A 14235-nucleotide genomic window follows, 5' to 3' on the forward strand; every position below is an offset into this window, starting at 1 on the left:
GTCCCCTGCATCGGCAGGCGGACTCTCAACCACTGCGCCACCAGGGAAGCCCAGCTTTTTCTTTTTAATTAAATTCTAACCTATAATTTTTTTTTTTTAACCATTCATATTTTATTAGGAATGTTATGTACACTGTTGTTTTGGGTACTAAGCCATATGTGGATTATAATCTAGTCACTTGCTAGACATTAAAATGGTCTAACAATGACAGAGTGCTCTTTTCAAAGAAATTGCAGTTTGTGTTTCTAATCTAATGACACCAGTAAATTAAATTAATAATACACCAACTTGAGAACTTGCATTGAAGAGACCTAAGTGATAATCAGTATATGTGGTGGTAAAGAAAATGAGAGAAGGTAACAAAAGACAATAGATTTTTTTAAAGCTTACATTCTTTATGTGTATAACTCATAAGTCCTATTATACGTTATATATTTCTTAACTAAGAAAAAAAAGAATCAGTGAGGTTGACTCTTTACATTACTATGATCATATTCTTATAAGAAAGGAATGGCTGCTTAGTAACTTTTATGTTCTTGAGTTGTAACTATGTTCTCGAGTTGTCTAAATTGTTGGTTTTTCTCTGCTATTTTCTCTGCCTGGTACAAGAGTAACTGTAATTGGCCTTGCAGTTAATTTTTCTTTTTAAATTACAGATGCCACACATTGAAGCACTTTTGAAGAAAAAGATATCAGAACAGGAAGAACTAAAGAAAAAACCCAGAAGATCATGTACTCTTCCAAACTATACTAAAGGCAGTGGAGATGTTTTGGGAAAGGTTTGTGTTTAAGCCTTTTAAGAGGCATTACATTTTATTATCTTGTTTTCTATCTGCTTTGGGCGATCCTAGGTCATGGAGCTATGGCAATATCGATATTTGGGGATCCCAGGCAGGATAGAGTGGGATTTCATCACATTACTGAGATGGTGTGCAGTTTAAAACCTATGAATTGTTTATTTCTGAAATTTTCATTTAATATTTTCAGACTGCCATTGACTGTGGGTAACTGAAACTGGGGAAAGAGGAACCACAGATAAGGAGGGACTACTGTACAAGAGTAGACATTGTGATGTTCTCATTGCTAGGGCAGGTTTTTGCTACCAGATCAGGTAAGAATAAAGGGTAGATGTGACCATGTCAGTGCAATAAATGAGGTTTAGAAATCTGCGACAAAATTTCAACCTTGTTGGACTTTGAGCAAGCTTGTGACTAAAATACAGTGGGTCCTCTGTATCCACAGGTTCTGCATCCTCAGATTCAACCTACTGCAGATGGAAAATATTTGGGGGAAAATTCCAGAAAGTTCCAAAAACTAAAACTTGAGTTTGTCATATGCTGGCAACTACTTACATAATGTTTACATTGTATTAGGTATTATAAGTAATTTAGAAATTATTTAAAGTGTACAAGATGGTATATGCAGATACTATGACATTTTATATAACGGGTTTAAGTATCCACATATTTTAGTATCTGAGGGGGTTCCTGGAACCAGTCCCCTATGGATACTAATGGACTTGCTATACAGTTGACCCTTAAACAACATGGGTTTGAACTGTGAGGGTCCACTTATACACAGTTTTTTTTTTAAACTGAATACCAACTACAGTACTGCCTAACGGTTGAATCCTCGGATGTGAAACTGTGGGTATGGAGGACCGACTGTGAAGTTACATGCAGATTTTCTACTGCTTGGAGGGTCAGTGGCCCTAACCTCCACGTTGTTCAAGGGTCAACTGTATTTGTCAATAGGAGAGTGACTGTTAATTCTAAGCTCTAAAGTGTTTATATAAGAAGAAGAAATGATTCTTATCTGTGATGTTTAGATTTTTTTCTGAAAAGTCATCTGAGTAAAAGATCTACTTAGAAGGGTATAGTATATAACTATATTTAAGTTTAAGTGTATCTTATGATTACTTTATCAGTTGACACACGCCAATAGTAGAGATATTAAATGTGGGGAAAAAAGTACATCACCTAGCTGATAATATTCCAAATATTTTTATTTGGTTACTTGCAAAATTTACTGTAGTTTAATCTGTGGAACAGTTTTTAAAAATTTAATAGCAGAAGAGACAGTTTAATATGTTTAAGCCAGTAAGCTTTTACAGTTCGAAATGTTTTTGTTAATTTATGTGAGTGTTTCAAAAAAAGTGTTTTTGCTTTAGACTTTGGCTTTTAAAATATTTAATGTCAAATTTATATATATTTAAAACTTTTTTACTTGATTTTTAAAATGGGTTATAGATTGCACACCTGGCACAAATTGAAGATGATAGAGCCGCAATGGTTATTTCTTGGCATCTGGCAAGTGACATGGACTGTGTGGTCACCCTGACCACTGATGCTGCACGTCGTATCTATGACGAAACCCAAGGTCGTCAGCAAGTGTTGCCCCTTGATTCTATTTATAAGAAGACTCTTCCAGATTGGAAAAGGTTAGAAAAAAGTGAAAGTAATGATTTTTTCAGAAATTTCTTTTCTATTTTTTATCAAATCACCGAATTTTAAAATTTCTCTAAAAGATGCTTAAACAGAGAAGTGACTCAAAGTATCTGCATTATTTTTGTCTTCATCACAAATATGATCTTAGTTAAGACCACTATTGCAGTGTATTTGATCATATATGCTGGCCAAGCTTAATTTGCCAATTAAATGTTATTTGTATGTATGAGAGATACACATACAAGCACACAAACACACAAACCCAAAGCGAATTTTTGGCCTTTGCAACAGGAAGGATGGTAAGATGTCATTATCCTTAACAGAATATGGAACACCTTTATTTGGAGTAAGAGTATAGATACATGTCTTTTGTCCTATTTATGTCGTATGAAAATAAGCAGCCATCATTTAGGTAGAGAAGGTTTCTCTATTGGAACTACCATTAGCAAAGTTGAAATATAAGAGACCATCTACTTAGGATGTTACACCTTTTTTTTTTTTTTTTTTTTTTTTTTAAGGTTGTTACATTTTTGTTTTAATATAAATCTGGTTTCTTTAAGTGTTTTCCCATTTACTTTTCAAAATATGTTTTTAGGAAATAACCGTGCAAACCAATTAGGCATTTTTAATCTAAAATTTAAAATATTTTTTTTTTTTTTTTTTTTTTTAAGGATGTTACATCTTTGTTTTAATATAAATCTGGTTTCTTTAAGTGTTTTCCCATTTACTTTTCAAAATATGTTTTTAGGAAATAACCGTGCAAACCAATTAGGCATTTTTAATCTAAAATTTAAAATATTTTATGTGTTCTCTAATTTTGGGCTATTTTTAAAAAGCTACCTTAAAAGACTAAAATGAAATGGTGGTAACAAAATAAAAAAATTAAAATGTATAACAGTATTGACCAATAATTTTCTCAGATTCCTAAACAAAGTTTGCAAGGTGTACAGTTTGGGTAGGTATGGGGACTTGAAGGAGAATGGAAACTAATGTTAAGAGCTTACTGTGTCATTAAACTAACATTTTATTTCACTTTGTAATCTAAAAATATATTCAGGAAGCAGCTGGAATTTGAGCTCCAATCTATCTGCTTCTAAAATCTCCTACTCTGCTACCAGTCAGCACCCATTTTAAACAACATGGGAAATCCTGTCAAATCATAATGACTGTGTTTATAAGGGTAATAATTTTTGTAATAGTAATTTTACCTCCAGGAGGTCCTCTCTTTTTTTTCATAATCCATGAGGACCAAGTTAAGAATTCTTGATTTAGGGAAAGTATGAATCTGGTATTTAAGGCTAATGCTTGCTCTAAAAGCTAGTTTATTCTGTCTTTCTGGTATTGTGCCTGTTATTGGGATTGAGTTAACTAGCTCTTAAAGCCACCCCAACCTCTTCTCCTACCTACAAGATTTGGGGAAAGCTACCGTATGTGGAAGGGGAAAGCCCTGACACCCCAGTCAGCCTCCATCTCTTGAATCTCATTGTTATCCCTGGACTTCAGTTGCTCATTCTGTACAGTGTGTCAGAGGACAGGTGGCCAGAGTACTGGGCTGTTTCCCTCTCATATGCTCAGTCTTGGGCCTTGCCCCTTCCCCCCGTCTATTCTAGGGCCACTCTCCACATGAGGCAGTCATATCATTGGCATCATCGTTTAGGGCCAGCTTGAGAGGCTGCTTCTCTCCTTTCCTTGTCAAACTAAACAAAGGTTAGTTTATATTGATTTTACAAACTAATTGACAATAGCAGTACAGATAAAACTAAGATATTTTTATACGGTAAATATCGTTTTCATTTCTAAAGGCATAATGGTTAATAATTTAGGAGTATTACCTGTGCATAGGGAGTTGATTAAATGATCACAAAAATAATCAGTATATTCATGTTTTTCATAGTATATATATTTTTTTTGATTAAAAGTTACATGTTTTGTTTAAATTTTTTTTAAATTCAGACCTCTGCCTCATTACCGAAATGGAAAATTGTATTTTAAACCCATTGGAGATCCTGTCTTTGCCCGAGATTTGTTAACATTTCCAGATAACGTAGAACATTGTGAAACAGGTAAAGGAAATTATGATGGCTTTTTTTATACAGATGTTACATTTGTGATCCAGATACATAAATTACTGACTATGGAAAATTATGTTCTTATTTAGTTTATAAGTGATAGTTTTATTAATATTTACTTCTCTCATTTTTCCTGTTAGAGGAAAATATTGAATAAAATTCTTACGTTATTAGCATTATTTCTAATAAAACTTTTTAATATATGTTAAGATTTTTTTAAATAGCTCAGTTTTTTAAAAATAAAAGTTTCATGTGCACAATCATTATATTTCAATTTCTGAGTACACAACAGCATGCTCACCACCAGAAGTTTGTGTTAATATTTTAATATGACCAAAAAAGATGTCATAATTTTAATAATTTGTTAATTGAATTTTTTAGTATTTGGTATGCTATTAGGAGACACCATTATTTTGGATAATTTGGATGCTGCTAATCATTATAGAAAAGAGGTATGTATTTGAATTATTTTTTAATTTGTGGCTCCAATTTTAATGTGTACTTTAAAAATTTAATATATAGCTCTGTATAGAAATAATTTTATTTTCGGTTACATGTGCAAATGACTAAGTAACCTTGTCAAAACCAATTTAAATCCTACAGATTGATAAGCAGCATAAAATTGGGCAAAATATAGGAATGAATTTGCCAAGATGCAAATTAAAATGAGATGTTTATGAAATTGTCCTAAGACTCAAAATCAATATCTGTTATTGATGGTGGTATTGAAAAAGAGTACACTCAGATAATGTTGTTGGAAATGTAATTTGACGTAGCCCTTGTTTATTAGTTGTTAGGGCTGCTGTAACAAAGCACCACAGACTGGGTAGCTTAAACAGTAGAAATGTATTGTCTCACAGTTCTGCAGGCTTAAAACCGAAATTCAAGGTGTGAGAAGGGTCAGTTCTTTCCAGGGCTTATGACGGGAGGGTCTGTTCCATGCCTTTCTCCTTGGTTTGTAGATGGTCATCTTCTCCCTGTGTCTGTTCACAGCTATACATATCTGTTCAGATTTCCCTTTTGTATAAGGAAACTACTCATTGGCTTAGAGCCCACTGTTATGACCTCATTTTAACTTGATTACTTCTGTAGAGACCCAGTCTTTAAATAAGGTCACATTTTTGAGGAACTGGGGGTTAGGACATCAACATAGGAATTTTGAGGGACACAATTCAACCCATAATCCTTTTGGAGAGCAGTTTGGCAATATAAATGTTTCCGTTATCTATTGCTACAAAACAAACACTTCAGAAGTTAGTGGCTTTAAACAGTAACAACATATTAGTACTCATTTCTCTGTGGGTTTCTCCCAGTAGTGTTAGCTAGTTGCACTGAGATAGTGAAAGCTCCAAAATGCCTCACTCAAGTAGCTGGCAGTTGATGCTGGTAGCCATCCGGGATTCAGCTGGAGTTGGCCAGAGGCTCAGCTGGTGCTGTCTGCTGGGGTCATTATTCTCACCTCAACTCACAGGTGTGTGAGATAATGCCATGAAGGCTTTCAGAAACCTTTTTCTAGCTAAGAGGATCTGGAAAGTAGTGCCTTAAATCTTTCTGAGGTCTTAACATAGGGGCATCCTTTACTTGATTTTTGACTTTGAGGCCACATTTTACTGGCTGTACCCTGGATTTGATCTTAGCCCTGAGGCTTTCCATTTCTTTTTCAAGAACATTTTGTTAGCTGAACAGGCTGGGGAGGAAAAACAGTCCAACCCAGCAAGTTCTGGGTTGGAAATATTTCCTTGAAATTATTTTTGAAAATGAATTAGTTCCTATTTAGTTTATCTCCCACCTGTACTGGCTAGTTGATACTGGCTACTGGTTAGGTACTTGGTAGGCTGGCAGACTTAGATCTCTCTATGCAAACCTCTCCTTGTGGCTGCTGGGGCTTTTTCAAATGGCATCTGGGACCTAAGAAGGGAAGTTAGAGCAGTGATGGCAGAAGTTGCAGGTCTCTTAAGTCCCAGCATCGGGAAGTATATTCGGTTCAGAGTCTGGCCAGCCCAGACCCACATCGGAGAGTGGGGAGTTTGAAATAGCCTCTTTCCTCTCCATGGGAGGGGCAAAGAAGTTGCTGCCATCTTTGTACTATCACAACATATTAAAATAATTTATCTTACAGACATGCTCCCACAAGTATATAAAGATATGTACAAGATATTCATTAGATGTAAAGCAATTATATTCCAATAAAGATGTTTAAAAACAAAGAATATTCATTAGAATATTTAAGAATTTTTAAGACACTTTGGAAGCAGTGTGAAGTCCATCAGTTGGGATTGCACAACTCTACTACAGTAATTTATACAGTAGAGTAGTATGTAGCTGTTAAAAAGACATAAAGCAGATTGATATGTCGTAACAAGGAAGACGTACAAAATATATTGTTTTGTTCAAAAGTTGCCAAATGATAATATATAAGACGATGCCCTTTTAAAAATAAGCTTATATAATTTGAACAAGATGGGAGAATATATGGTATACTGTTGTATGTATTAAGAAAGATTATCCCTTCTATATTACTTCTGAGTTTTACTTAATAAGAAAAGAAAGGCAATCTACTGTGAAGAAACACCTTTCAGAGGGCTGTTGTAAAGATTGAATAAAATAATAAAATAAGAAATAGAATAAAATTTCAGTAGAGGAATGGTCTCTTTGGATCTGAAATCCAGAGGTCTTTGAATTCTTTGATACAGAAGAAGTATTAAATTTAATAAATATGGTGTTAGGGACTTGGAAATAGCAGGTGATAAACATGTATGTAAACACTGTAGGCTTGCAAATTATTATAGCTGAAAGTGAGTAAGGATGCAGTTACTTAAGAGAAAACAGAGGTCAGTTTAAAATATGAGCCAGTACGGGCTTCCCTGGTGGCGCAATGGTTGAGAGTCCACCTGCGATGCAAGGGACACGGGTTCGTGCCCCGGTCCGGGAAGATCCCACATGCCGCGGAGCGGCTGGGCCCGTGAGCCATGGCCGCTGAGCCTGCGCATCCGGAGCCTGTGCTCCACAACAGGAGAGGCCACGACAGTGAGAGGCCCGCGTACTGCAAAAAAAAAAAAAAAATCTAATCAGAGTGCCAAGAAGAGGAGGAGAAAAGGATCACAGGTAATATCTGAAGAACTAATGGCTGAAAACTTTTAAGAACTGATGAAAGACACCAATCCATAGCTTCAAAAAAAAGTAAGAGGGACTTCCCTGGCAGTCCAGTAGTTAAGATTTCACCTTTCAGGGACTGCCTGGTCCAGTGGTAAAGAATATGCCTTCCAATGCAGAGGACGCTTGTTCGATACCTGGTCGGGGAACTAAGATCCCACATGCTGTGGGGCAGCTAAGCCCGCCTGCCTCAACTAGAGAGCCTGTGTGCCGCAAACTGCAGAGCCCACACGCTCTGGTGCCTGTGTGCCACGACTAGAGAGAGAAAACCCGCGTGACACAACCAGAGAGAAACCCGTGCACCACAGCTAGAGAGAAGCCCACGTGCCGCAACTAAGACCTTCCTGATGTAGCCAAAAAAAATTAAAAAAAGAGAGATTTCACCTTCCAATGCAGGGGTGTGGGTTCAGTCCCTGGTCCGGGAGCTAAGATCCTACATGCCTCGTGGCCAAAAAAAACCCCACCAAAAACAGAAGCAATACTGTAGCAAATTCAATAAAGACTTTAAAAATGGTCCACATCAAAAAAAAATTTTTTTTTAAGTAACAGCATATGTGACAAAAGCAGGGACAGCATTTGTTCCTCATAATTGGTATAGCACAGCAGTCCCCAACCTTTTTGGCATCAGGGACCGGTTTTGTGGAAGACAGTTTTTCCAAGGATTGGGTGGGAGGGAGGGGATGGTGCAGGCGGTAATGCGAGTCATGGGATGCGGCAGAGGAAGCTTCACTCACTTGCCCGCTGCTCACCTTCTGCTGTGCTGCCTGGGGGTTGAGGACACCTGGAACAGCACATACTGATTTCTTTGCTTCCAAAGTTTTTAATGAGGTCACTCCACCTATTAAATATTGTTTTAAAGCTCTTCTAAGAAAAGGCTGTTATGACATCTCTTGGTGATTTTGTTAGGTTTCAGTAGTCTCTGTTACCATTTTCTCCTCCTAAATTCTTCATGCCATTTTTACTGCTTCAGCCCCTTGTTGATTCCATCCCTTGCTAATCCTTACAGCAGTTGTGAATAAGTATTGCCCAGAACTGTAGCACTGCTGTTCACTCGCTGAATTTGTAAAAGCTGTCATGATCTTTTTTGTCCTAATATAGTGCCTAGTGAGGACTGAAGTTTCTTTTAATGGTAAATTATAGTAAAATACATATAACAAAATGTACCATCTAAACCATTTTTAAGTGTACCGTTCAGTAGTGTTAATTACATTCACATTGTTGTACAACCAATCTGCAGAACTCTCTTCTTTTTGTAAAACTGAAACTCTGTACCCATTAAATAGCAACTTGTCCTTTCCCCTTTCTTCCATGCCATTTAAGAATTAAAAAACTGTCCCTTCTGCCAGAGGCCTGTAACTCATACTGTCAGTGAGTGTGTTAACAAGAAAATAGACAAGAAATTTGAGTGTATTTGTTATTTAAGATGGTACTAAATCTGTAAAAACATTGCCTGAAATTTGATAATTTAATAAGAATAATTTACTATATATTATATAGTTTAATAATAATATGGTAATAGTACATTAATTCAGTCTGTATTTTTAATGTTCACTTTTAGGAAACATACAAATCCAAACCAAAACTAAGAAAGTAAGGTGTGGTGGTTTGTTTTACTAAAAGATTCATTTCACCAAAGAATTCACCACAGATTTTCTTGAAATAGACATTCTGTTGCATTTAAATTTTATAGAAAGTGCTCAGTTTGATGGCAAAATACCTGTAAATTACCTTGGAATTATATTAAAAGAATAAATACTAGTCATGATTTTTTATTACCTCTCCTATTGCTTTTCATTTTTAAAAATTATATTTTATTTAATCTTTTATAATTCAGAAACTACTTAATCCACAGTATTAGGTTGGATTAGGTGTTTTTACATGTTATTAAATTATTCTTTAGTCATTTTTTTAATGTATGCATTCTGTTTCATTATGTGAATGTTCCATAATTTATTTATGTAACTTATTGAAACGTTCAAGTTTCATATTTTTCATTATTAAAACAATGTTTCAGTGCACATTGTTCACATCTGTGATGATTTTTTTCAGAATATTCTTAGAAGTGGAATTGCTGGGTCATGCAAAAAGTTAAGCTTTTTTTTTTTTAATATATTTTATTTATTTTTGGCTGCGTTGGGTCTTCATTGCTGTGCGTGGGCTTTCTTTAGTTGTGGTGAACGGGGGCTACTCTTTGTTGTGGTGCATGAGCTTCTCATTGAGGTGGCTTCTCTTTGCTGGGGAGCACAGACTCTAGGCGCGCGGGCTTCAGTAGTTGTGGTTCTCGGGCTCTAGAGTGCAGGCCCAGTAGTTGTGGCTCACGGACTTAGTTGCTCCGAGGCATGTGGGATCTTCCCGGGCCAGGGCTCGAACCAGTGTCCCCTGCATTGGCAGGCGGATTCTTAAGCACTCTGCCACCAGTGAAGTCCCTAACTGTTAAGCTTTTAAACACTTGTTACATTTGCTTTGAGAAGGGCTGTCCCAGAGCAGATTAGTACAAGAAGACCCTTTCTCCAACATTCTGTGGTGTGTGTGTGTATTTTAACATTTTTGAGTAGTGAAAATATCTCGTTTGAATTCCACTTCAAGTTATTTCAGTTCCACTTCTGGTTACCAGTGAGGTTGAACGTTTTATTTTTGTATATCCTAGACCTTTATTTGAAAGAATATTCTTGAAGATCATAAAATACTAAATCTAGTGTTTTTCTTTCATTCTCTGACTTCTCTGAAGAATTTAGTTCTTGACTAACACTTTTTACTTCCCTTTCCATGACTTAGGTTTTACTATATAATTCTAGTTCCCCCAATTCTCAACACACTAGCTCTTTTTCCTCCTACAAGTGAACTCATAGTATTGTCCTCTGAAGATTTGTCCCTTTGCTTTTGAGTTTGTATTCTCTTCAGTCTAATATAATATCCTTTTTGCTAGCCTTTGGTCATCTGGAAAACTTCTGTCTAACAGAAGGAAACTGAGCTAGTGCTACAGGCTGGGTACTGCCTTGGGTTTCAGAAGCACACAGGTCTCTGGCTTGGCCCTCTCTCTTCCTTCCTCTTATCAATCAAGCCATCAATCAGGTCGTCGATTTCACTTTTTTCCATTTGTGTTGTCACTATTCTAGTTTAGGCTAACACCTGAGAGGTAGTCTAAATCATCTCCCTGCCTCTGGTTTTTTTCCCCCAGTCATCTTACACATCACTAGGTAATTAATTTTGTGAAAATACTACCATGATCATGTCATTTCTTATCTCAGGACCCTTAAGTGATTTCTCTTTTCTTAGAGCAGTTGAAATAAGTTTTATAGACTCGCTAATTAATATCCATTTACTTACAATAGGTTGTTAAAATTACGCACTGTCCTACACTGCTGACCAGAGATGGAGATCGCATTCGAAGTAATGGAAAGTTTGGGGGCCTTCAGAATAAAGCTCCTCCAATGGATAAACTTCGGGGAATGGTCTTTGGAGCTCCAGTACCAAAACAGTGCCTGATCTTAGGGGAACAAATAGGTAGGTTAAATAAGTACTTAATAATTTCTCATTTGATTTTAACCCTTTATTTAGACCTTGTTTATCGAGACTCTAACATCAGAACGTAACCAGTAACAGATATGAATAAGATGTTTTTGTCCAGTACTTCCAGCTTTCTTACACCAAATAGTTTTGAAATATGTATATAGGAAGTAGGTTTTCCTTCATATTTTCATTCTTATCTTGAAATAAAAGATTTCCTTGTTGAGGAAACTAGTATGTCATCAAATCATAATACTTTTTATATCAAAGTTGGTAACTATCTAGATATATCTTTTTTAGTGTGTGTGACATGTGACCTCCCTCCCCCATTTTCCCTTCTGCAGGCTGTGTCCCCTTGTTTCTAGTTGGCCTATGTAATTGTCTGTACGCCTGTGCTTTGAAGTGCTTATACTTTACAGGAGGGTCCCCTGCAGGCCATCATCTAAGAGCCTGTTTGCTCTTAATTTTATATAGTTCTAATACACTTGGATATCTACTTTTCCAGCAAAAAGTAGTTTGTTGTTAACTTTAAAAATATATAGTAAATTGTAATAAAATACATATAACAAAGTTTAAGATCTTAATTATTTTTACATGTACAGTTCACTAGTGTTAAGTACATTCACACTCTTCTGCCGCCAATCTTCAGAAATCTTTTCCCGCCCCTGGCAACTGCCCAGGTTTCTGTCTCTGTGCATTGCCTCCTGTAGGCGCCTCATGTATGTGGAATCAGAGTCTTAGCCGTTCTGTGACTGGCTTACGTCACTTAGCATAACGTCCTCCAGGCGCTTCAGTGTTGTAGTATGTGTCAGAATTTCTTTTTAAGACTGAATAATATTCTATTGTGTGTTGTATGCACCACATTTTGTTAATTTTTTTAAGTGTAATATACATAGAGAAAAGTGCACATTTCATAAATATACAGGCTTTTCACCAAATGAACACTGCTTCTGTATTAAGAAATAGAACATTATCAGCCCCACAGAAGGCTTCTCAGGGCTCTTCAAGACACAGCCCGACCCCCTCTCCAAAGGATAACAACTTTTTTGACTTAAAAGAGCATAGATTAGTTTTTCCCATTTTTGTACTTTGTGTAGGTGGAATTATGCAATCCATGCTTTTTTGTGTGTCTGGCTTTGTTCAACACTGTGTATGTAGTTGTAGTTCATTTTAATTGCAGGATAGTATCCCACTGTGTACGTATACCATAATTTATTTCTTTATTATTCTGCTGTTGAGGAATTTGGGTAGTATCCAGTTTGACGTTATTACTTCAGCCCCCAGCAATGTTTAAAATAGTAATTGAGAAAGATGGTAGGATATCTCATATTTTCTTTTATGAGATAGTCAGGTGCAGCTGCAAGAGGAGACATAAGAGAGGCTCAGGAAAACAAAGTTTATTATACTCACAGGTCCTAGGGACAGGAGGTACAGCCTGCCACACAGGGGCCATATGGAAGAACACCAGAGTGGTCAGGAGGCAGAAGACAGGAGCAAGGAGAGTACTTCAGCCACAGCCTTTACTGGGGTCTCTGCAGCAAAGGGATGACAAGGTCAACAGTTCAGGGTTGACCTGCTTGAATAATTTCAGTGGTCTTTGGGCTCTAGGCGTGGTTTCTAGCTAGTTGCCTGGTACCTGGCTCTGAGATGATTAAGGCAGAGGAATGTTACTCCTTGGGGTGCAGGTGCCAGATAGAGGAAGCTTGGCTCTGGATTGGTTAGTTTGTGTATCAAAGGCATGCTAGACCCTTAGCTATCTCTAAGAATTGGCTCGTCCCAGGCGAGGCAATTTCTCACCAGCCGGAAAGGCTTTTTAAGATGTGAAAACATCATAATATACAGAAAGTTTAAATTATAAACAATACAGTTTCATACTTCTGTTAATGATGACAGTGAATGGATGAAAAAATCTTCTCTATAGAAAATAAGTGAACATCTAAACAAACTTATAAGAAATAAGAGAAAACAATTTAGTCAGAGGCAGTGAATCAGCATAAAAACCCTCAACCCTTATCACTCCAGCACTACAATTTATGGCAGTGGATCCCAAACTAAAAGGAATTACCTGTGAAACATTAAAAATGCACAGGTATTTTTGACAGAATTTCCAGTTTGCCTGGGCATCTGACTGTCAGTATAACAGTAAGGCCTTATCTATAGATCTTTGGGATGAAAAGATTATAATTAAAGATTTCTGTGCCCTATTGGTTTGTCAAACATGTAAAGTTAGCAGATAATGCAAGGACTTAAAAAATATAACAGTTACTTTTTCTTCTTGATAAATATCTTCAAAGATACACTCCACATACAGACTAATGATTCAGCAATAAGCACTCAAATATTAGACAAGCGCTTTGAAAAATCAAATGAGACAATTTTAAACTACTGGATAGGTATAAGGTACTTTTGATTTTAAGCGATAGCAACCATACCTGACCACTTCTCACTGTTGTGGCCTCTCCCGTTGTGGAGCACAGGCTCCGGATGCGCAGGCTCAGCGGCCATGGCTCACAGGCCCAGCTGCTCCACGGCATGTGGGATCTTCCCGGACCGGGGCACGAACCCGTGTCCCCTGCATCTCCAGGCGGACTCTCAACCACTGCGCCACCAGGGAAGCCCAGGCCTGACCACTTTTAAGTGAAACAGGAATGTATTGGAAAGAAAGTGGAGGAAATCACACATTCAAAGGAGATCGGAAACAGCCAAGACAAAAACAAGGATGACTCTGGGACATTCAGCAGCCTGAGCTCCTTGCATCTTCACCTAGAAGGGCATCTCTTAACATGACTTAGAGCCCGCATCTCCTAGGAGATAGAAGTTCCCTCTGAAATCAGCCAGCCATAGTAAGGATCAGATAGAACAGAGCTTTGAGGAAACTCTTCATTGTGTATCATGGGATTGTTTGCAGAGAAAAAGCAATTTTGAACTAGACTACCACCACAAAAATTGCCTGCTTACTAGCACAATTAAAAGCAGAGTGTCTTCTAATTTTGCTTAGACCGTCCGTGTTTTGCATTATAGTATTTGATATGAGATAATGAAATAAGAGCAAATAAATT

The 14235-nt window shown here is 36.9% G+C and overlaps 1 protein-coding gene across 1 annotated transcript in view; it reads left to right on the forward strand.

Moving 5' to 3' along the window:
• SMCHD1 (structural maintenance of chromosomes flexible hinge domain containing 1) overlaps window positions 1-14235 on the forward strand; it is a 128442-nt gene that overhangs the window by 100571 nt on the left and 13636 nt on the right. The window contains exons 41-45 of the mRNA XM_007456555.1: window positions 657-779; window positions 2250-2440; window positions 4401-4510; window positions 4898-4968; window positions 11002-11173. Coding sequence (XP_007456617.1) covers window positions 657-779; window positions 2250-2440; window positions 4401-4510; window positions 4898-4968; window positions 11002-11173 — 667 coding nt within the window. The remainder of the gene's footprint in view (window positions 1-656; window positions 780-2249; window positions 2441-4400; window positions 4511-4897; window positions 4969-11001; window positions 11174-14235) is intronic.

This window comes from Lipotes vexillifer, unplaced genomic scaffold (assembly GCF_000442215.2).
Source record: "Lipotes vexillifer unplaced genomic scaffold, Lipotes_vexillifer_v1.1 scaffold429, whole genome shotgun sequence".
Lineage (NCBI taxonomy): Eukaryota > Metazoa > Chordata > Mammalia > Artiodactyla > Lipotidae > Lipotes > Lipotes vexillifer.